At 42.2% G+C, this 24323-nt stretch overlaps 2 protein-coding genes across 2 annotated transcripts; one reads left to right on the top strand and one right to left on the bottom strand.

Annotated features, from left to right (window-relative positions):
* The first annotated feature begins 2073 nt into the window (after positions 1-2073).
* LOC106572750 (keratin, type II cytoskeletal cochleal) lies at positions 2074-7584 on the top strand. Its single transcript, XM_014147199.3, has 8 exons — positions 2074-2769; positions 4970-5178; positions 5262-5418; positions 5518-5682; positions 5942-6067; positions 6189-6409; positions 6573-6646; positions 6764-7584. Exons 1-8 carry the CDS (start codon positions 2191-2193, stop codon positions 7021-7023), a joined length of 1791 nt encoding a protein of 596 aa, XP_014002674.3. The 5' UTR covers positions 2074-2190; the 3' UTR covers positions 7024-7584.
* Positions 7585-13859: 6275 nt separating this feature from the next.
* LOC106572761 (mitogen-activated protein kinase 14A) lies at positions 13860-21938 on the bottom strand. Its single transcript, XM_014147224.3, has 13 exons — positions 21876-21938; positions 21100-21283; positions 19164-19293; positions 18692-18750; positions 18051-18162; positions 17917-17946; positions 17768-17815; positions 17417-17531; positions 17190-17261; positions 16106-16185; positions 15898-15976; positions 15245-15418; positions 13860-15051 (listed from the first exon to the last, which is right to left on the bottom strand). The coding sequence occupies exons 2-13, from the start codon at positions 21216-21218 to the stop codon at positions 14990-14992; spliced, it is 1080 nt and encodes a 359-aa protein (XP_014002699.1). The 5' UTR covers positions 21219-21283; positions 21876-21938; the 3' UTR covers positions 13860-14989.
* Between the last annotated feature and the right edge of the window lie 2385 nt (positions 21939-24323).

Raw genomic sequence — 24323 nt, 5'->3', positions numbered from 1 at the left:
GTGTGACTCCCCCAAAAACTTTTCAAGATGTTAGCGTCTTTTGGCACCAAAGCGGTAGGTGGTATGCTTTCCCATTGCAGCCCATACAGTAGCAGGGCTAGACACAGAAGACAGACAATGCCAAAGCCATAGATCCCTTCAAATTCAACTCTGAACCTCCAAGCCAGTTCCACTAAATTTTTTTCATTGTTCCCCTCTAATCAGGGACTGACTTAGACCTGGGACACCAGGTGTGTCCAATGAATTATCAGGTATAACAGAAAACCAGAAGGTTCCGGACCTAGTAGGGTAAGAGTTGAACACCCCTTCATAGATGATGACTGGAAGGCTTGGGGCATGCTACCAGCTCACCTTATCATGCTAGTTTCTCTCCTATGCCTTTCACCAGGAGAATATGAGCCAATAAATAAATCAGATGTCTAATAGTAAGGTACTTGTCAGAATAAAAAACGAATCATAGCCTTGTTGTTATTTCTGTTATCATAATACTGTCAAAGTTCCAGTAAACTGCGCCAAAAGCACCTTCCTTACTTCATAAAAATGTATTCAGAACACCGACAACTCAATCACTCCCCCAGAGTAAATATTTTTCTCTATGCTTTATTTCCCTGGTTCTCTCAGTGGATCAAATGACTTACAGTACAGCTGTAGAATATTAATTTGAGCCAGTTTGCTACAGCAGGAAAATAATCCTGCAGCAACAGGAAATGTATATCATTATGTGGATTATAATTAATGGACAATTTTTGAAGGGATTAATACATTTTTCTTTAGGGCAAATCAAGTTTGATATTCTAAAGTGGAAATTTCAATGAAACATTTTTTATTTTTTAACTTTAGAAACCTTTTAAACCTTGAATACACTACAAGTTTGCAGTTCCCGCGGTGCAGAAAAATGATCAGGAACAAAATAGTGATCAAATTAAGATCCTACATCTGTATGTGTCCCCACAGCACTGAGCTTACAGTGTTTTGACTTCACAAGGTAACTATAGCAACACAAGGACTACAATTATAAATATATAACTCTTATATTGTCTAAGCCTACAATAAAGTTAGTCTTCCTCTATGCCTTTTCTGCATCCCCTCCTTATCTCCATTGCCCTCCCACAGTTCAGCTCTTTTTCAAACTTTTGTCATTCCCTCAACCAAGATCAAGAGTAACTCCAGAACAACTCCCTGTAACCAAGACAGTAAACATACAAGAGACAGGCTGAGACAGAGGCAGGCAGTTACATTCCTCCCAGCACTGTAACACCACCTACAGAACTTGTTGACCAGAATGTAGTGTCATACATTTCTGTCACCCCACTACGGTGTAAGAACAACCCTTAGGGTAGTGCTGCAGAGATGAAACCTACATTGTAGTTAGGGATTTATTAATCTGTAAATAAAAATGTCACAGATCCTAACAAACACTGATAAATGTGAACAAAACAGTGAACTATTCTTAGGCATTTTGATACGACCAGTCTCCCGGACGACCAATCCAGTCTGTGTATTCATGAGTGAGGCATTGAATAGAGGGAACAGAGAAGTGTTTGTGTTTTCCAGACAGTTTTAGTCTCTGTCTCCGTGGGGATGAGTGAGTTGATAGCCTCTTCTGATGAGAGATTAAGAAGCGTGGTACAGTCTCTTCAGCAAACGTTACACATTCAACAATTCCAACACAACCAGCAGGCTATACTATCCTATCCTAGTCCATGCAGATATTAGTCTTTGCTCAATCATGCAGAGTAGCTGACCTTTGGATATCACCATGAACAAAACCCCAGATTAAATTATGTGATGAACATTTAGTCTTCAATCCACATGAGAAAGTAATGACTCTGAGAAACCTCCCTTCCCCCTCTCCCCTGGAAATAACTGAATGGGTTTTCCATTTCTCTGTGTGTGCACCTGGGTGTGCCGGAAGCCTGATTAGTTTACAGCGGCTACCCGTCTGACGAGCTGGGTCGCTCCAACCCCTCAGCCTGCAGATGAGAGAACTAGGAGGCAGGCAGATGCTGGGGAGGAGCCCTGTGCCATGCAGACCCACCCCTTGAGAGGGAAATATAAGCCAGCCGCCTCCAGAGAGCAGTCACTCAGAGGGACTTGACTTTCCTCTTAGTGAGATCACCTGCACCACCAATCCTCTCTGTCTCACTCCATTTCTACTACCCCCCTCAGAGGACCAGAACAGCTGCAGCCATGAGCATCAGTTACAAGAGCAGTGGCAGCATGAGCGGAGGCTTCGGCTCCAGCAGAGGATTCAGCTCCGGCGGAGGTGGCGGCGGCGGGAGTGTGAGGAAGAGCTTCTCCAGCTTCTCCTCTTCAGCAGTTCCCATGGGCTCCAGCCGTATGAGCAGCTCGTCGGTTAGACGCTCTGTAGGCGGCAGTGGTGGAGGAGGCTTCGGCCTGGGCGGTGGTGGAGGAGTCTCCAGCTACAGCTACAGGAGTGGTGGTGGAGGCATGGGCGGTGGCATGGGCGGTGGCGGTGGAGGTGGAGGCTTCGGCATGGGCGGCGGCGGTGGAGGCTTCGGCCTGGGCGGCGGCGGTGGAGGCTTCGGCATGGGTGGCGGCGGTGGAGGCTTCGGCATGGGTGGTGGCGGTGGAGGCTTCGGCATGGGTGGCGGCGGTGGCTTTGCCCCAATCACAGCTGTCACAGTCAACACAAGCCTGCTAGCCCCCCTCAACCTGGCGATCGACCCCAACATCCAGACCGTCCGTACCCAAGAGAAAGAACAGATCAAGGGCCTCAACAACCGCTTCGCCTCCTTCATTGACAAGGTCAGTACTGTTCTATTCTCTGAAAGCCCTTTCGTCTAACAGGATGTTAAAAGTATTAAGTATGCCATAACTATGGGCCTGTCCAAGTAAATTAAATATACTGCATTGATCGTCATCTACCATATGCCAGCATAGACAGGATGCAGATACAGTATACTACAAATCAGATACTGCAAAGAGATACTGCAAAGTATCTGCAATAGCAATTGATGGCTGGGATATTGTTTTATGGTACAGGTTGCAAATAGCATGCTTGAATAGCTGCAAGACTGTGTCTGTTGTACGCTATTGTAGGGCTCATTAAATATTTCACAGCCACTCATTATGCAACACCCGGAAATCCTAACCATATAGGAACCAGTTAGGACTGGCTGTGAAAACAAATACACTGAGTGCTGTAGTGGCTGCATCCTTTGCCTTAAAGTTTTAACAAGGGGCTTATCCTTTACCTTAATGTATAGACGGGCGTATACTCTACCTTAATGTAAAAACAAGGGTGTATCCTTTGCCTTAAAGTATTAACAAGGGGCTTATCCTTTACCTTAATGTATAGACGGGCGTATACTCTACCTTAATGTAAAAACAAGGGTGTATCCTTTACCTTAATGTAAAAACAGGGGCATATCACCTTGTCACAGGTGGTCAAAGTTCCAATGTGCAGCCTGTTGCATTGAAACTGAAAGCACATCCCTGCTTAAGTAGTTTTGTTAGACTGTAATTGCCCTGGCTCTGTGAGTTAGAGGGGGGTGAGTTTGGAAACCCTAGCCCAGGCAGATCCTATAACCACGGGCCCACTCTGAGTGGAGTGAGGGACGGGATCAGGTTATAGCCCCATTCCCATGGCAGCAGGAAGGGACTCACTGGCTTTCAATAGAATGCTGTGTCTCTGATAGTGCACCTGAGAGTTTCTCCTCTCTCCCTCAGAACTGGCAGAGACCCACCTGCAAGAGTTTGAAGTTAATATGGCTAACAATATACTTTATCAATCTGTCTGAAACAGCAAGTTGTGTTAGAGGTTGTTCCTAAATACTTTAATATTTCAGACTACGATGGTATGGACAATAGTGAAGATCAAGACATCTTCTCAAGGGAGAGATAGAAATCACCTAGCCTCACCCTGTTAATGAAAATGCATCTTTTCACTGACACGGACCTGCTTTTTTTCTGGACGGTTGAACAGATCAATTTCAGTCATCTCATTTGTCTTTCTTCTGCAAAACATTTGTATTTAATAAACCCTTAATTCCGTAACTCAACCAAATGTAAATCAATGAAGACTTTGCCAAGTGGGTTGTTTTACCAAAACAGGACAGTAAATGCCCTCAGGCAGGTAATTCTCAGATTCTGTAGAATAATGTCTTATAATTACAGGGTGTGGCAGCAGGCAAGTTCATTCACTAGACCATTCCACCTCAGGCTAAGGTGGGGCAACCCAGCCATATCTGCTGGGGCTTGCCATTGGTGATAATAAGGGAGGATTGGCTCGGGTGTGGCAGGCTAAGACTCCCTCCCTCCTCAGGGATGTGCAGCCTCGCCCATGTACCTCACATGGAAGGAATCTTCTGTAAGCAGGAAACTGTTGAAACTTGTTCAGGTTAAGGCAAGTCAAGGCAACATGACCTCACTAGAACAGAACACACTTATAGTACAGAGAGATATAAAGTGGATGGATGTCTTCCTGTCTGCCCCAGCCCTGAGGGAAGAACTCAGCTCAGTACCTGCCAACAAGGGCCCACAGAGGGCTACGTGTGCAAGTCAGTCCTTTTATACAGAGGTGTAGGAGAACGGCCGCTTTGTCTGAGACCCAATAAACAACTACAAGCATACCGTCTTCATTAACTAAGTGAATGCAAGTCTTGAGACACGAAATAAATACACAAGTTAATATTGCCAGGGAGATGTTACCAAGGCAACTCATATGGCATTGCATATCAATCAAATCAATCAATTAAATGTATTTATAAAGCCCTTTTTATATCACCTGATGTCACAAAGTGCTATACAGAAACCCAGCCTAAAACCCCAAACAGCAAGCAACGCAGATGTAGAAGCACGGTGGCTTCTACATCACATGATACAAGGTGATATAATATTAGATAACACGGATTGGTATTCTGTAGTGGAAGACGTGTGCAACCCTGGTTGTAGTTGGAAATATGACACCTGATTGTAACTGTTCTATTTGCATCACAACACACAGGTACGCTTCCTGGAACAGCAGAACAAGATGCTGGAGACCAAGTGGAGCCTCCTGCAGGACCAGACCACCACACGCTCCAACATCGATGCCATGTTCGAGGCCTATATCGCCAACCTGCGCAGACAGCTGGACGGCCTGGGAGGAGAGAAGGTCAAGCTGGAAGGAGAGCTGATGAACATGCAGGGTCTGGTGGAGGACTTCAAGAACAAGTGAGTTGGCCCCCAACGTTGTATGGATGCTCTAACTGTCCTAAATGCTGGCCCCATATAACCATATGCAATGTGTTTTGTAGATATGAAGATGAAATCAACAAGCGTGCCTCAGTGGAGAATGAGTTTGTCCTCCTCAAGAAGGATGTTGATGGCGCCTACATGAACAAGGTTGAGCTGGAGGCCAGGGTCGACTCCCTTCAGGATGAGATCAACTTCCTCAGGGCCATCTATGAAGCGGTGAGGACCATGTCAAAATACAATAAGCTTTGCATTTGAACTTTTTTAATCCACATTATGGCTTTCCTGACTTCCTCCTATCTCCTTCTCTCTCTCCAGGAGCTGAGTGAGCTGCAGGGACAGATCAAGGACACCTCAGTGGTGGTTGAGATGGACAACAGCCGTAACCTGGACATGGACTCCATCGTGGCTGAAGTGCGTGCCCAGTATGAGGACATCGCCAACCGCAGCAGAGCTGAGGCCGAGTCATGGTACAAGCAGAAGGTATGAGGAGACTTCAGTATATTTCTATCACAGGAGGTTGGTGGCAACCTTTATTGGGGAGGATGGGTGCGTAGTAATGGCAGGAGCGGAATGAGTGGAATAGTATCAAATACATCAAATACATGGTTTGATGCCATTCCATTCGCTCCGTTCCCCTCAGCAGCCTCCACTGATTTCTATAGATTTCCTTTAATTAGGTACAGTACATAAAAACAAATAGGATTCACACTGACTCATGCCTGGGCCTCTATTCCTCCAGTTTGAAGAGATGCAGTCCACTGCAGGACAACATGGTGATGATCTGCGCAACACCAAGGCAGAGATGGCCGAGCTGAACCGCATGATCAGCCGTCTCCAAAACGAGATCGAAAACGTCAAAGGACAGGTACAGTAGGTTGGCAAATGACGGCCAATTCAGAATAGTATCAGGTCTGGCACGACACTAATATTCCATTAAGTGAAAATATCAATCTGATTTCTGATCTTGTCTTTCTTTTACCTTGTAGCGTGCCAACCTGGAGAACCAGATCGCTGAGGCTGAGGAGCGCGGGGAGATGGCGGTGAAGGACGCCAAGCTCCGCATCAGGGACCTGGAGGATGCCCTCCAGAGAGCCAAGCAGGACATGGCCCGGCAGGTGCGCGAGTACCAGGAGCTGATGAACGTCAAACTTGCCCTGGACATTGAGATCGCCACCTACAGGAAACTACTGGAAGGAGAGGAGAGCAGGTAATTACACGATCAAATAAAGAGATCGTGAAACAAAACGTACCAAATGCATGGATAGGAAAGCCACAACAGAAGTAATTGAAAATCTTTTAAATGAAGTCAGCTCTTTCACTGTAGCATATGCTTAGTGATCATGTCAACTAATCTATGAATCTCTTCAAAGGATTACCGGAGGTGGAACTGGAGGTGGAATTGCAACCATCCACGTACAGACCTCCAGCAGCGGCGGTGGTGGCGGTAAGAACCTCATACATATGCATTTAAATTCAGTTAGTCAAGAAAATGATAACAGTGAAGACAATCTGTCTGATTAGTCCAAGTACTGACTTCGCCCCTTCCATCTTCCTTTCCCAGGCGGTGGATTCGGCATGGGTGGTGGTGGTGGAGGCGGTGGAGGTGGCTTCGGGTATGGCGGTGGCAGTGGCATGTCCATGAAAAGCAGCAGCGGCTTCGGCATGGGCGGCGGTGGCGGCAGTGGATTCGGCATGGGCGGCGGTGGCGGCAGTGGATTCGGCATGGGCGGCGGTGGCGGCAGCGGCTTCAGCATGAGCGGCGGCGGTGGTGGTGTCTCCATGTCCCATTCCTCCAAGACCTCCTCATCCAGACGCTTCTAAACACAGAAGTCTGTCTGGCTGTCCCCACCTCCCCTTCACCTCCTCCTCTCCCTCTCTTCCTCGACAACCAAAGCAAGTTACAAACTCCTCCTGTCACATGCAGGCACAGAGCATCTATTGATCTACATTATAACCCAGGGTGGTTTGACCCCCTTAGCTGCATATGCCCCATAGTTACTGGCTGATAGGAAATACTAGATACACATCAGAGGATGCACTTTGAATGCAGCTGACAGATCTTTTCCAGCCCAATATTTCATGTGATTTATTCCTGCGCTGAGTATCCTGTCCCTCACAGATTCAGAACATACACTAACAAAGATGGAGGCAGAGAGATAGTAAGAACCGGCAGCAGAGAAGTGAGTCTGCTCACTCTACATTCAGCCTGGCTGTCTTTTAGTTGCTGGATGGTGCCTGTCATGGAGACACAATATTGGTTGACAGTGCTGTGACAGTGCATCTTCATAAGGCAACAGTAGGTTCCCTTTGCACACATAGCCTCCAAATGGGCCTGGCAGAGAGGTGCCTTGCTGTTCACTCAATGTTAACACAGCTGACAAGTACAGAGTACACCCTCCCCCCTCCCAACCCCCCACCCCCACTGCTTCGCTGCCCCCATATTGCTATGCATTGTGGGGAATGCCAGGAGATCAACATAAGCAGCCATACTAAAGTGTCGCCCTTTGCTCTGAGGTAAATAATCTAGCATTAACTCTTAACTCTCCCTATCATAGGGACAATGGGTTCTCCACTGATGTTTGCAAACAGTGTTTTTCTTTTCATTCTGACTGGTACATCCAGATTTATTGAATGTTATTGATCATGTACAACCAAAACATTGTGAATAAATCGGAGTTCTATAAAATACTTGTGTTCATTCTTTCTCTTCTTACTACATCTGTTCAACATAGACACAATGACATTACTGACAGGGCTGATAGCGTTACTAAAAGCAACCACACTTTTAAAGTCCACAAAGAGTTACCTTACTTGTAAATTAACTCTTTGTATTTGTATTGGTATTCACAGCTGATTTTGAAAAGGCCATTGATAAAGCACGACTAGAATTGATATATAAATGCCTGCACTATTTCAATTTTGGAGAATCTCTTATAAAATGGGTTAAAGTTATGTATAGTAACCCCAGGTGTAAAATAGTAAATAATGGCTACTTCTCAGAAAGTTTTAAACTGTCAAGAGGAGTGAAACAACGTTGTCCATTATCGGCATATGTGTTTATTATGACCATCGAAATGCTAGCTATTAGAATTAGATCCAACAATAATATCAATGGGCTAGAAATCCAGGGCTTTTTTCTTTTACTTTGCAAGTCAGTTAAGAACAAATTCATTTTTTCAATGATGGCGAGTAACTGCCTTGTTCAGGGTTGGAATGACAGATTTTTACCTTGTGAGCTCAGGGAAATGATCTAGCAACCTTTCAGTTACTGGCCCAACACTCTAACCACTAGGCTACCTGCTGCCACAGGCTTAAAAACAATATGGTCGAGTTCTCTTTTAAATCTGCAATTTGGAACGCTCAACAGCCTCAAAGAAGATCTAGATAATCTCACTCACCTGTCTGGATACACCTTAGCCAAATACATTTAAACTCAGTTTTTAACAATTCCTGACATTTAATCCTAGGAAAATTCCCTGTCTTAGGTCAGTTAGGATCACCACTTTATTTTAACAATGTGAAATGTCAGAATAATAGTGGAGATATTTCAGCTTTTATTACTGTCACCACATTCCCAGTGGGTCAGAAGTTTACATACACTCAATTAGTACTTGGTAGCATTTCCTTTAAATTGTCTAACTTGGGTCAAACGTTTCGGGTAGCCTTCCACAAGCTTCCCACAATAAGTTAGATGAATTTTGGCCCATTCCTCCTGACAGAGCTGGTGTAACTGAGTCAGGTTTGTAGGCCTCCTTCCTCGCACACAATTTTTCAGTTATGCTTGGGGTCATTGTCCACTTGGAAGACCCATTTGTGACCAAGCTTTAACTTCCTGACTGAAGTCTTGAGATGTTGCTTCAATATATCCACATAATTTTCCTACCTCATGATGCCATCTATTTTGTGAAGTACACCAGTCCCTCCTGCAGCAAAGCACCCCCACAACATGATGCTGCCACCCCCGTGCTTCACGGTTGGGATGGTGTTCATCGGCTTGCAAGCGTCCCCCTTTTTTCATCCGAACATAACGGTGGTCATTATGGCCAAACAGTTTTATTTTTGTTTCATCAGACCAGAGGACATTTCTCCAAAAAGTACAATCTTTGTCCCCATGTGCAGTTTCAAACCGTAGTCTGACTTTTTTTATGGAGGTTTTGGAGCAGTGGCTTCTTCCTTATTGAGCGGCCTTTCAGGTTATGGCAATATAGGACTGGTTTTATTGTGCATATAGAAACTTTTGTACCTGTTTCCTCCAGCATCTTCACAAGGTCCTTTGCTGTTGTTCTGGGATTGATTTGCACTTTTCGCACCAAAGTATGTTAATCTCTAGGAGACAGAACGCGTCTCCTTCCTGAGCGGTATGACGGCTGCGTGGTCCCATGGTGTTTATACTTGCGTACTATTGTTTGTACAGATGAACGTGGTATCTTCAAGTGTTTGAAATTCAAAAGCCACTTGCACATCTGAGCAATCTTTTTTGCAGGTGCATGGCAACAGTTGAACAAGGTGAAGGAAAGAGCAGTGTGCAGTTTCTTTTTTCCTTCACCTTCAGGCGTTTGGAAATTGCTCCCAAGGATGAACCAAACTTGTGGAGGTCTAGAATTTTGTTTCTGAGTTCTTGCCTGATTTCTTTTGATTTTCCCATGATGTCAAGCAAAGAGGCACAGAGTTTGAAGGTAGGCCTTGAAATACATCCACATCCACCTCCAATTGACTCAAATGATGTCAACTAGCCTATCAGAAGCATCTAAAGCCATGACATAATTTTCTGGAATTCTCCAAGCTGTTTAAAGGCACAGTCAACTTTGTGTATGTAAACTTCTGACCCACTGGAATTGTGATACAGTGAATTATAAGTGAAATAATCTGTCTGTAAACAAATGTTGGAAAAATTACTTGTGTCATGCACAAAGTAGATGTCCTAGCCGACTTGCCAAAACTATAGTTTGTTAACAAGAAATATGTGGATGGGTTGAAAAACAAGTTTTAATGATTCCAACCTAAGTGTATGTAAACTTCTGACTTCAACTGCATGAGAACTGTACCATATAACATATTGTATCGCAAAAGAAATTACATTTTTCATTACCGTGTAGTTTACCAATAAAATGTCCGACAGTGAAGTGGACATACTCGGTATTTATATCCGAAAAAAAGAAACGATCGAACAGCAATACATTCTTACAGAAATGTATCAAAAATGGATAGGATCTTGCTACCATGGAAAGGTAAATACCTGTCTATTTCTTGAAAAATCACCGTGATTAATTCTTTAGTCATATCCCAGTTTACCTATTTACTTAAGGCATGGACTACACCAAACAACTTGTTTTTTTTTAAATACTGCTCAAAAAAATAAAGGGAACACTTAAACAACACAATGTAACTCCAAGTCAATCACACTTCTGTGAAATCAAACTGTCCACTTAGGAAGCGACACTGATTGACAATAAATTTCACATGCTGTTGTGCAAATGGAATAGACAACAGGTGGAAATTATAGGCAATTAGCAAGACACCCCCAATAAAGGAGTGGTTCTGCGGGTGGTAACCACAGACCACTTCTCAGTTCCTATGCTTCCTGGCTGATGTTTTGGTCACTTTTGAATGCTGGCGGTGCTTTCACTCTAGTGGTAGCATGAGACGGAGTCTACAACCCACACAAGTTGCTCAGGTAGTGCAGCTCATCCAGGATGGCACATCAATGCGAGCTGTGGCAAGGTTTGCTGTGTCTGTCAGCGTAGTGTCCAGAGCATGGAGGCGCTACCAGGAGACAGGCCAGTACATCAGGAGACGTGGAGGAGGCCGTAGGAGGGCAACAACCCAGCAGCAGGACCGCTACCTCCTCCTTTGTGCAAGGAGGAGCACTGCCAGAGTCCTGCAAAATGACCTCCGGCAGGCCACAAATGTGCATGTGTCTGCTCAAACGGTCAGAAACAGACTCCATGAGGGTGGTATGAGGGCCCGACGTCCACAGGTGGGGGTTGTGCTTACAGCCCAACACCGTGCAGGACGTTTGGCATTTGCCAGAGAACACCAAGATTAGCAAATTCGCCACTGGCGCCCTGTGCTCTTCACAGATGAAAGCAGGTTCCCACTGAGCACGTGACAGACGTGACAGAGTCTGGAGACGCCGTGGAGAACGTTCTGCTGCCTGCAACATCCTCCAGCATGACCGGTTTGGCGGTGGGTCAGTCATGGTGTGGGGTGGCATTTCTTTGGGGGGCCGCACAGCCCTCCATGTGCTCGCCAGAGGTAGCCTGACTGCCATTAGGTACCGAGATGAGATCCTCAGACCCCTTGTGAGACCATATGCTGGTGCAGATGGCCTTGGGTTCCTCCTAATGCAAGACAATGCTAGACCTCATGTGTCTGGAGTGTGTCAGCAGTTCCTGCAAGAGGAAGACATTGATGCTATGGACTGGCCCGCCCGTTCCCCAGACCTGAATCCAATTGAGCACATCTGGGACATTATGTCTCGCTCCATCCACCAACGCCACGTTGCACCACAGACTGTCCAGGAGTTGGCGGATGCTTTAGTCCAGGTCTGGGAAGAGATCCCTCAGGAGACCATCCGCCAACTCATCAGGAGCATGCCCAGGCGTTGTAGGGAGGTCATACAGGCACGTGGAGGCCACACACACTACTGAGCCTCATTTTGACTTGTTTTAAGGACATTACATCAAAGTTGGATCAGCCTGTAGTGTGGTTTTCCACTAATTTTGAGTGTGACTCCAAATCCAGGCCTCCATGGGTTGATAAATTGGATTTCCATTGATTATTTTTGTGTGATTTTGTTGTCAGCACATTCAACTATGTAAAGATAAAAGTATTTAATAAGATTATTTCATTCATTCAGATCTAGGATGTGTTATTTTAGTGTTCCCTTTATTTTTTTGAGCAGTGTATATTAACAAAAAATATTACATTTGGTTTGGAACAGCAAGAAAGACCAAAAATTAAACGGGACAATTTATATAATGAATATGAATTCGGAGGGCCGAAATGATTAAATAAGAAAGCATTGACCCTCTCACTAAAGGATTCAGTAATACAAAAGTTGTACTTAAATCCTAACTGTTTTTCCAACAGATTAGTAAGAATGGCTTGCGCCGTGTTTAGAAATGGCCTTTTCCCCTATATTCAGATTACAACCTCTGGCATTCATCATTACGCGCACCTGGCATTCATCATCACACGCACCTGCGCTTCATCATTAGTCACACCTGGACTCCATCACTTCACTGATTACCTCCCCTATATCTGTCACTCCCTTAGTTCCAGTCCCCAGGCTGTATTGGCTATGTGTGTCATGTCTGTACATGACGCGTGGTTGTTATAGTGGCATTATGGTCTGTTTATTATTAAACTCACCACCTGCACTTGCTTTCTGACTCCCAGCGTACATGTTACAGATCTGTCATTCTCATTGAAAGCAAGTCTAAAAAGCGATAGATCTATGCTTCCTGAGTTTTGTTTTTGTGTCTTTTACATTCGGTTTTGTACACCAGCTGAAAATACAACATATTTGTTTATGGAAAATATATTTCAGTGTTTTATATGGTACAATGATTCTCAACACGATTCTTTCTTGTTTTGCCACATAAACTGAAATTAAGCAAACTATAAGAATTTTAGCAACCAGGAAAACAAGATGGCATCAGAGGTGAACGGCTCTTTGCAATGTCAAAGTGTGAGCTGACTTCTGAAGAATTAGATTTCAAACCACAAAATAGCCAAATGTAATGACACATCGTCAAGGCCTGTAACACAACATAGAGGAATCTATCCTCACTATAATCGAGTTAACCACCAAGTTATTAAAGGGATAGTTCATCCAAATTACAAAATGACCTTTTTTTCTTACCCTGTGTAAGCAGTCTATGGACAAGGTATGACCGCACTCCATGCATTGGTTTTGTTTACCTGGCCACTGTTTAAAAAGCTATCTTTTTAGCATTTGTAGCACAAATTAAATGCAAGTCAATGGTACCTATATTAGCATTTTTACTCTTCATGTCCGAATCCTGTAAAAATGTATCACAACTCATTGAAGTTTCTTATAGATGATATGTTCATAAAGTGCAACAATTAAAATATAGGTACCAATGACATGCATTGGATTTGAGCCAAAAATGCAAAAAACTTAGCAATTGAAACAGTGACCAGGTAAAGAAATAAACAAAGCATGATTGCTGTCATACCTTGTCCATTAACTGCCTACAGGGTAAGGAAAACAATATAATTTTGTAATTTGGAGGAACTGTCCCTTTAAATGGGATTTACAATGAATCTGACAGTATTAGATAGTGTGAACTTGTGTTATATCTCTTTACTATTAACAAATATTAACCATGTATGGATGTTTTCTGAGGAAATTGAGATAGCATTCATAGCACCCAAAACAATACAATCAAACATTCATATTGCCCTCTTTTCGGAATGCTAGTGAATCGTTACAGACAAAAGCAGTAGTACTGTATTAATTTAAATTAAATTAAATCTGATTCAGTTTAAATTCATTTAATCTACTTCAATTTCAGCAGGTGGGATACAGGCAGACAACTTTAACTAACGTAAGACACGCATACGTCTACTGTAACAGTGGTGAAAAAAGTACTCAATTATCATACTTACATTAAGCAGACCAGATGGCATAATTGTCTTCTTTTTTTATTTACGGACAGCCAGGGGACGCACTCCAACACTCAGACATAATTTACAAATGCAGTATTTGCGTTTGTGAGTCTGCAAGATCAGAGGCAGTAGGGATGACAATGAGTTATATTGATAGGCGCGTGAATTGGACCATATTGCTGTCCTGCCTGAACATTCTAAATGTAACAAGTACTTTTGGGTGTCAGGGAAAATTTATGGAGTAAAAAGTACATTATTTTCTTTAGGAATGTAGTAGAGTGAAGGTAAATGTTGTCAAAAATATAAATAGCAAAGTACGGATACACCAAAAAATTACTTAAGTAGTACTTTAAAGTATTTTTACTTATTACCTTAACACCACTGCTGTTACAGAACTGAAATGATAACTTGACCTATCTAACCCGTTCACAAAAAAAGGGCAGCATAAAAACATTATACATTATACTGAACATGTGCCGTCTACTGTACACAATGTAGATCTACTGATTGAGATTTAGTTTTCTGGCATCAAACATACTTTTTCAATTAAGATACCAAAACATGCTTAATTTTGGAAAATGCTAATTGAGTCAGAGATGAAAATGTGTTCATAGATGAGATTGATTTGAGGTGTGAGGTTTTACTCAGTCATGATAAAAACATTGTTCATACATAGATTGTAGCCAATTGGATAAACATGCAAATGGTGTGGTCGATTACCACGTTACTATATTTAATATTATAATACTACTACTATATTAAAAGTTTGTACATCATTCATATGCATTTACAAAGCGTTCTGAAAGTGTATACCTTAAAACAAGTTAAAACCGTGACCTACCCTTAAAACATGAGGGATCCATAAAAATTATGACATACCAAATCAAATTGTATTTGTCAAATGCACCGAATACAACAGGTGTAGACCTTACTGTGAAATGCTTGCTTACAAGCCCTTAACCAACAATGCTTTTAAACAATGGCACAATTACTTATGGGATCGTAAAACGACAGCCATCTCCTTCGGCACCATTCTTTCCAGTATCATGTTTCCTGAAGTCATAAAACCATGTTGTGAAATGTGATGCTTTTTACAAGATGGAGCAATGGTGGAGCCATGGGGGAGCTAGTGTTCTGTTGTGTCTGTCCGCTACATTGCAGTGGCACTGGGGTTTCTGGGGTCAAAAGTCATAATCTCCATGTGGATCAGACCTAACAGGAAAAGAGTACATATTTTTTTAATTTTACCACATGAAGCACATCATACAGTATTTTAGAATTTAATTTCCTAAAGGGGAAACTTTGCAGAACTGTAACTGTAGGGCTCTAAAAGCAGTGGGTAATTCAGGATAAATCCCATCAACATGTACAACAAAGTAATCAGTCAAAGGTAAGATATACTCACTACTCCATTCTCCCACGTCAAGCTCCATGCTTTCAAAGGAGTCGTCGTACGGTGGGGAGTTGGGCTCAGATTCTGGATCATGGAACTCAGAGAGGTAGGGGTGTGAGAGGCCCTCTTTAGCTGTCATCCTGGTGTCTGGGTCCAGCAGCAGCATGCTGTCCAACAGATCCACCGCTGGACAGAGGTACACACAGGACATGAAGAGAGAGAGAGAGAGAGGTAGGCATTTAAGCAGTAAGGCCCAAGGGGGTGTGGTATATGGCTAATATACCACGGGTAAGGGCTGTTCTAACGTACGACGCAACATGGAGTGTCTGGATACAGCCCTTAGCCGTGGTATGTTGGCCATATACCACAAACCCCCAAGGTGCCTTATTGCTCTTTTAAACTGGTTACCAACGTAATTAGAGCAGTAAAAATAAATGTTTAGTCATACCCGTGGTATACGGTCTGATATACCACGGCTGTCAGCCAATCAGCATTCAGGGCTCAAACCACCCAGTTTATAATAGGAAATAGAGCATGAAGTAGAGTTATCACAGCCCTCAACTGTTCTCAATACAAAGCAGAAAAACATCACTGAAGAACTGGATATTCATAACCACCATGCAGGACGTTCCATTGGCAAAATAATGATTGATAGACCAACTCACCATTTGCATCCAAGGAGGGAAAGACTTCCTTAAAGTTTTTCTTCTTTTGGATAGGGAGACCCTGCACATATGAACGAGCCTGCAAGACAATACCAACAATGTTCAACTGTCAATCCCATACTGACCATAACTTGTGACTTCAACACCAAGCTACATTGAATCATTGCAAGCTGAATAGTTGCCATTAGACTGATGACAGTACGCCTACATCTTTGCTCTGCATCTTCTGCAGCAGGGAAGACGGTGGTGTTCCTGTTATGTGGAGGATCTTCTTCAACTGGTCAATGCCTGAACAGGACAGTCAAGGAGCGGGTAGAGACACACAAGGCAGACAGTGGAAACCTTTTCAAGCAAAATAGTTACAGCAATGATCAGTGAACAGTCTGATTGCATGATTGGTGTTGTACTTTGTGCAACTGCACAATGATAACTACACAATAACTCCATCAGATAACTCCACCTGATAACTACATCAGATAACTACATGATAACTACACCTGATAACTACATCAGATAACTACACGCTAACTACACCAGATAACTACATGATAACTACATCAGATAACTCCACCTGATAACTACATCAGATAACTACATGATAACTACACCTGATAACTACATCAGATAGCTACATGATAACTACACCTGATAACTACAACAGATAACTACACGCTAACTACACCAGATAACGACATGATAACTACGTCAGATAACCACAATATAACTACACCAGATAACTATATGATAACTACACCAGAAAACTTTATGATAACTACACCAGAAAACTACATCAGATAACTTCACCAGATAACTAACTACATAATAACTACACCAGATAACTACATTCTAACTATACCAGATAACTACAGGATAATTACACAACATAACTGTATGCTAACTACACATAACTACACCAGATAACTGCATGATAATTACACCAGATAACTATACCAGATAACTTCCTGATAACTGCATCAGATAACTGCATGATAACTACACCAGATAACTACATGATAATTACACCAGATAACTACATAAGATAACTTCATGATAACTACACCAGATAACGTCATGATAACTACATCAGATAACTGCATGATAACTACATGCTAACAACACCAGATAACTACAAGATAAGTACATCAGATAACTAAATGATAAGTACATCAGATAACTAGATGATAAGTACATCATTAATATACACTGGATGGGGTACAGAATCTATGTGTTTGTGTTGATGTAAAATGAGTGAGTTATACAGTGGAAGTGTCAGAGGGAACATTAGAGGATACTGTCTTTGCCTGGGAACAGAACCTGGCCTGTGATCATCTCAGCCAAGATGCAGCCTGCTGACCACAAGTCCACTTGAGAGGGAGACAGACACACAGAATATATAACACATAAGATACCAATGAGCCAATAGTACAAGACTAAGATAACCCCAGAAGTGTTTGCAATGCAAGGAAAGTGAAGCCCAAATATATGAAACCGTCTTCATTGTGCGTTGGCGATAGGTCACCTGACTGGCTATAGTGCATCCAGTTGAAGATGACCTCTGGTGACCTGTACCAGCGTGTCACCACATAGCCCGTCATCTCACTCTCTGCATGTCTCGCTAGACCAAAGTCCAGGATCTGAGATAGAAAGAGAAAGCGAGGGAATGTGAAGTAAAAGTGAGGTAAAGGTTATTAAAAGAGAGGCTTATATTTAATCACAACAATCAAACAATAAAGTGTAGTCTTTAAACACCAGTGTGGCATCTTTCTAAATCAAGTACATTACATTTCCCTCACTGTCTGAAGGTTATAAAATGAAAAGTGCAGTATTATAACTACATGGACATGCAGGTTGTTGCCCAATTCTTATTTACCTTCAATTCACAGTTATCGTTCACGGCGAGGTTGCCAGGTTTTAGGTCCTAAAGAATAAAGCAAAGTATTGTAGGATGTTATACGATCTGGTCACTCAAATGTACTTAGAAATGTGTTTCATGTATATTGATAAGAACCTAATACAAACCCGATGGATGATCCCTGCAGAATGGATATACTAAGGGATAGAAAAAGATACGTTTTTGATGAATCATTTTCACATTGGTAATAGCATTATTTAAAGGCCTGTGTATAAACTTATTAATGAGTGGTAGTAAACACCTTGAGGCCACATAGAAGCTGGTAGAAGAGGTAAACGATGACGCGATCAGTCAATCTCCTCCTCTTCATGATGTTACCGAGATCCTCAGCAACGAAGGGCATCACCATGTAACTGTGACATGAAGGAGAGAGGGGGGGGGGGGATTGTAGCCAGATACAAACAGTATCACCATGTAACTGTGACATGAAGGAGAGAGAGAGAGGGGGGCAGTAGCCAGATACAAACAGTATCACCATGTAACTGTGGCAGAGAATACGAGCAGGGAAATGGAATGATACAAAACATAATGTACTAATTCTACCTCCTACAACTAAGTGCTACAGGTGTATAATAATATGACAAAACAATGCAGGGTACATCATATACTGTGTCTCATGGTAAGAATCCTAAACCAGACATCAAATCTATGTTTTATCTCAGATAAGAGAAGATATCACATACCCAAGCACAAACAAACATGAACAAACCTGCACGCCTGCAAGCACACACACACATACACACAGACACAGACACAGACACACACAAACACAAACAGAAAACACACACTATGAAACTAAAAGTCCAAGACACACTCTGAGCAGCCTGTCTCAACAAGCTGAGAAAACTGGCAGAGGAATGCTATTCACAGCTCACCACTCACAATGTCTGGAATTTCTCCAGGGAGAAATCAGGTGTGAAGACATTAAGGAGGCAGATCACCTTTAGGAAAACAACAGGGAGTAGGAGAGGAATGGAAGGGTTTATTCCCACGATAAGTGAGCACATTATACATTGCAGTAAGATGTATTCATCACCCGTAACAGAACAAGTAGGCCTGATGAACAGTTCTCTAGGTATATGTGCACTGTGAAGTGTTGAGTGAAAACACTGGCCCATAAGGGCCGCTACTCCTCTCCCCTAAACATAAATAAACACATAGGAAAGAGGCAAAGCAATACAACCGAATGCTGAATAGTGTCCATAGGACTGCAAATTATTCTGATGTGAAGTACTGTAGAATGACAATTACTTCATTGTAATGAAAAGCCGCTACATTTTTGAGTGACAGGAATCTTTGTCTAGGGGAGTGCATCTCAGATGTCTCACAATAATAGTAGGTAACAAGTACTTACATTGTCATGCTGGATGTGGCGCAACAGTCGTAGTTCCCGGTAGGCCCGTTTAGCATGGATCAGGGACTGAAATGGACGATAGAGCTTCTTAATGGCCACCTTCTCCTTGGTCTGCTGGTCAATAGCAGAACTAATAAATGAGACAAGGTCAAAAGTCAAAGTACATTAGTGCTGGATATAACAATTATGTCTCAGATGAGATAGAATGGTTTACTCTGAATAAAAACAGACTGTGGGGGATCTAGATAGAATGGTTTACTCTTGATAACAACAGACTGTGGGGGATCTAGATAGAATGATTTACTCTTGATAACAACAGACTGTGGGGGATCTAGATAGAATGGTTTACTCTTGATAACAACAGACTGTGGGGGATCTAGATAGAATTATTTACTCTCAATACAACAGACTGTGGGGGATCTAGATAGAATGGTTCACTCTTGATAACAACAGACTGTGGGGGATATAGATAGAATGATTTACTCTTGATAACAACAGACTGTGGGGGATCTAGATAGAATGATTTACTCCTGATAACAACAGACTGTGGGGGATCTAGATAGAATGGTTTACTCTTGATAACAACAGACTGTGGGGGATCTAGATAGAATTATTTACTCTCAATACAACAGACTGTGGGGGATCTAGATAGAATGGTTCACTCTTGATAACAACAGACTGTGGGGGATATAGATAGAATGATTTACTCTTGATAACAACAGACTGTGGGGGATCTAGATAGAATGGTTTACTCTTGATAACAACAGACTGTGGGGGATCTAGATATAATTATTTACTCTCAATACAACAGACTGTGGGGGATCTAGATAGAATGATTTACTCTTGATAACAACAGACTGTGGGGGATCTAGATAGAATGGTTCACTCTTGATAACAACAGACTGTGGGGGATATAGATAGAATGGTTTACTCTCAATACAACAGACTGTGGGGGATCTAGATAGAATGGTTTACTCTCATTAACAACATACTGTGGGGGATATAGATAGAATGGTTTACTCCAGTGGAGGCTGCTGAGGGGAGGACGGCTCATAATAATGTCTGGAACGGAGCAAATGGAATGGCATCAAACACATGGAAACTACGTGTTTGATGTATTTGATACCATGCCACTAATTCCGCTCCAGCCATTACAACAAGCCCATCCTCCCCAATTAAGGTGTCACCAACCTCCTGTGGTTTACTCTCAATACCAAGTCATCAAAGACTGCAAAATCTTTGATTTACTTTTATGTCAGAGTTTGACAAATTATTATCTGTAGTCCTACAAATAACATTTGATTTCAGACATTCCATTTGACCTATATCTGGCAGAGGTAAAACTGGGTTTCAAGATTACGGGGCTTGCTCCAGGTTGGGAAAGCAAAATTCTTGTCTTATCTCGAAACCTGCTTCAACTTGCTTATTTGCTTGAGGCAATACAGTAGTGCCTCTGTTAGCAATGACCAGTCTTTTCAGTATTGAACAAATTCAACAAAAAAACTGTCAAAATCAAATAATGTAGAGTTTTGCATTTTATTGAAAATAAATAAACAATTATAGGCTAAGGGAAAGTTGTTCCTTCCATTATGACTGAGATTGAGAACAACTGTATTTATACAGAGGTATATTCTAAAGAATACAAATACATGCTGGTTTGACATGAAGTTATTCCTGCAATGCCTGCCAATAATTACCCGTTCACCCAAAGGGTTTGTGCTATTCGGGATCCTTGGGATATCCCTACCCCCATTGAAGTTTACATTTTAAATGGTTAAGGTAAGGGTTAAGGATATCATTTGGTAAGGGATATGGTTAAGGTTAGGGTAAGGGTAGGGGTAAAGGTTAGGGTAGGGGTTAAGGTTAGGGTTAGGGTTTAGGGTAGTGACGTCCCAAGAATCCCGGAATGCACTGACCGTTCACAAAGTTCACTCACCATACTGTCCCGTAAGCACCTGAGCCAACAGCTTTCAGTGCAGTATATTGCTCCGGAACCTCCCATGTTGTTTTCTGTATTTCCAGTCTATGGAAACCTTTCTTCACGGGCGATTCCATTTTGTCAATACAAAATGTCCTTTTAGTTCAAACCAGTGGGGTACCTATTGGAAATCTGTAATGGCCTTAAGATTTTACATGACAGGTAAGCAAAGGTAGCTGGGAGACGCCCACCCTGAGGGTGCGTTCGTAAATTCACTCTGGTTATCTACTACGATTTGTGCCAGAGCGCAGAATAACTGCTGAATTTATGAATATGGCCAGTGTCAGTAAATGTTGGCAAAAAAGCGTAATTCAATTATTGCCAGCAGCACAGTTACAGTCACCAACGGGCTGGATAACATGAAAACAGCCTAATCATCTCTGCTAGGGCGAGTAAAATGGTCACTTCGAGAACCCAATGCTCTGAATTTAGGAACAGACAATCTGACAATGCTCTGAATTTATGAATGCCCAGAGCGCAATCTGAGCGCACTCTGGCACTCCAGATTGAATTTACAAACACACCACATCCTGTCCTTCCCGCTGCACTGCAATGTGAAAACAGTCACCTGTCAGAGGCTCTGTATACCTCCTCTCGCCTTGAATCATCAACATAAACTAATCTCTGATCACCCATACTTTTAAAAGCAACACTAAGTAAAGCAATTTGGGGGGGTAAAACAATGGAGGAATCTCTTTTAAAGCATTTCAAAAGTGCTCATTCATAATACTCACAAACATCACATCTATAGCCTTTAATGTTCCTCTCTTTTTGTAGCACCAGTCTTGTCACGTCTAGACCAGTATAAGGGGTTATTTGTTATTGTAGGTTGGTCAGGACGTGGCAGGGGTGTGTTTGTTTAGAGTGTTTCGGGGTTTGTTGGGCTATGTTCTGTTTAAGAGGGGTGTTTGTTTAGAGTGTTTCGGGGTTTGTTGGGCTATGTTCTGTTTAAGAGGGGTGTTTGTTTAGAGTGTTTCGGGGTTTGTTGGGTTATGTTCTTGTTAGTCTATTTCTATGTTAGTTCTAGTATGTTTATTTCTATGTGTTGTTTGTTGGGTTGACCTTCAATTGGAAGCAGCTGCTCCTAGTTGCTTCTAATTGAAGGTCCTAGTTAAGAGGGGTGTTTTTCTATGGGATTTTGTGGGTAGTTGTTCCTTGTTTAGTGTTTGTTGCATCTGACAGGACTGTTTCGTTTTGATCTTTTTTCTATACGTATTTAGTTGTTTCTCCTTCTTCAAAATAAAAAGAAGATGAGTATACATATTCCCGCTGTGTTTTGGTCCAATCCTTACGACGCCTGTGACAAGTCTAAATGCTACCAAAGGCTGCCAAATTCCTCTCGCTCTTCTGTTCAATCAGATGTGTAAGAAAAAGGTTTGTGTGTGAGATCAGGGATGAATAAGGCGTCTTGTTCCTGGTAAAATCGCTGTCATGCACAGATTGCACACTTATTAATGGAGTCACAAAGATCACAGGTACAGTTTTTGATTGGTCCGTGGTTGGTTGTACAGAAAGCAAAGGCTACTGTAAGGCTACTGTAAAATCCATACTGTACATTATAAACTGGATGGTTCAAGACCTGAATACTGATTGGCTGAAAGCCATATTTCTTTTTACCTTTATTTAACTAGGCAAGTCAGTTAAGAACAAATTCTTATTTTCAATGACAGCCTAGGAACAGTGGGTTAACTGCCTTTTAAAGAACAACAGATCTTTACCTTGTCAGCTCAGGGATTCAATCTTGAAACCTTTCGGTTACTAGTCCAATGCTCTAACCACTAGGCTACCTGCCACCCCATATCAGACTGTATACCACGGGTATGGCAAAACAGTTATTTTTACTTCTCTAATTACTTTGGTAATCAGTTTATAATAGCAATAAGGCTGCACAGGGTTTGTGGTATATTGCCAATATACCACGACTAAGGGCTGTGTCCAGGCACTCCGTGGTGCGTCGTGCGTAAAGAACAGCCCTTATATTGGCCATATACCACACCCCTTCAGACCTTGATTGCTATTGTAAGACCATTGTCTGAGCTCATTAAATTATTTACTATGGGACTTCTAACATGAACATTTGTGGAATATGGGCATCCTATGGACACTCCTGGAAACAAAACAAATACAACAAGTTATTGATTCAAAGCCAGCCCAGATTTTCTCATCTGAATGTTCAGATTGAATTGACCAGCAGCCGGAGTGAGGGAGACACTTACTGGTCATAAAGAATACTGCTGGACATTCTGTCAAATAGACCTTATTGGTCATAAAGAATACTGCTGGACATTCTGTCAAATAGACCTTATTGACCATAAAGAATACTGCTGGACACTCTGTCAAATAGACCTTATTGGTCATAAAGAATACTGCTGGACACTCTGTCAAATAGACCTTATTGGCCATAAAGAATACTGCTGAACACTGTTAAATAGACCTGATTAGCGTAAGGCCTACTGTTGTGGGACGGACTACAAGTGCAGGCACTTCTGAGACCGTTGCATTATTCATTTGAGTCCCTGTAATATGGTTATCTGAAAAGTCGTTTTCCAAGTTGTAGAGGCTAACCTATTCAAAAAGTTCCTGATAGCCGTTCTAGAAAAGGTGGGATTGCAACATGTTCATACGTGCAAAATAATCCCATTCCAAACATCCATCTATGGTCTTTTGTTTTGGCCATTTTTAGCAGCAAAGATAAAAACATACCAATAATTCCATACAGGCAGATATAATTACAGTAGACACATTGTGTAGATCTTCGACAACCTACTGTAGATGGAAAGGAAGGAACCATATAAACCCTACACCACCATGCACTTGTGGAGATCTGAGAGTATTGGATTGGTAGAAGCAATATGGTGAAACTTCCAGCAAGCCTATCGGAGTGCAAGGTGGAGCTGCTACCATATTGTTCACACCTGTCAAAAAAGAAAAGTGTATAGAGTGTAGGGCTTAGGGGTCCACTTGGGATTGGGTTGTATACTCTCTATGGGAGGATCTGAATTGGTTTTGCTCGACTCGTCGCATTCTCTCTTCTGTCCTCTCTCACCTCCTTTTGAAAAAGGTCAGTCTCCATTCGCGTGTCATTAGGCAAATTATGTTTACAGGGGTGGATCCCAAAATGAATGTATAAAGTGATCAAAAGGAATTAAGTTAGCTGTGGAAGACATTTTACAGATAAAACA

The sequence above is a fragment of the Salmo salar genome, chromosome 15 (genome assembly GCF_965601325.2).
Source record: "Salmo salar chromosome 15, fSalSal1, whole genome shotgun sequence".
In the NCBI taxonomy this organism is placed as follows: domain Eukaryota; kingdom Metazoa; phylum Chordata; class Actinopteri; order Salmoniformes; family Salmonidae; genus Salmo; species Salmo salar.
The sequence above is the reverse complement of the archived record's forward strand: the minus strand, read 5'-3'. Positions and strand labels throughout refer to the sequence as shown.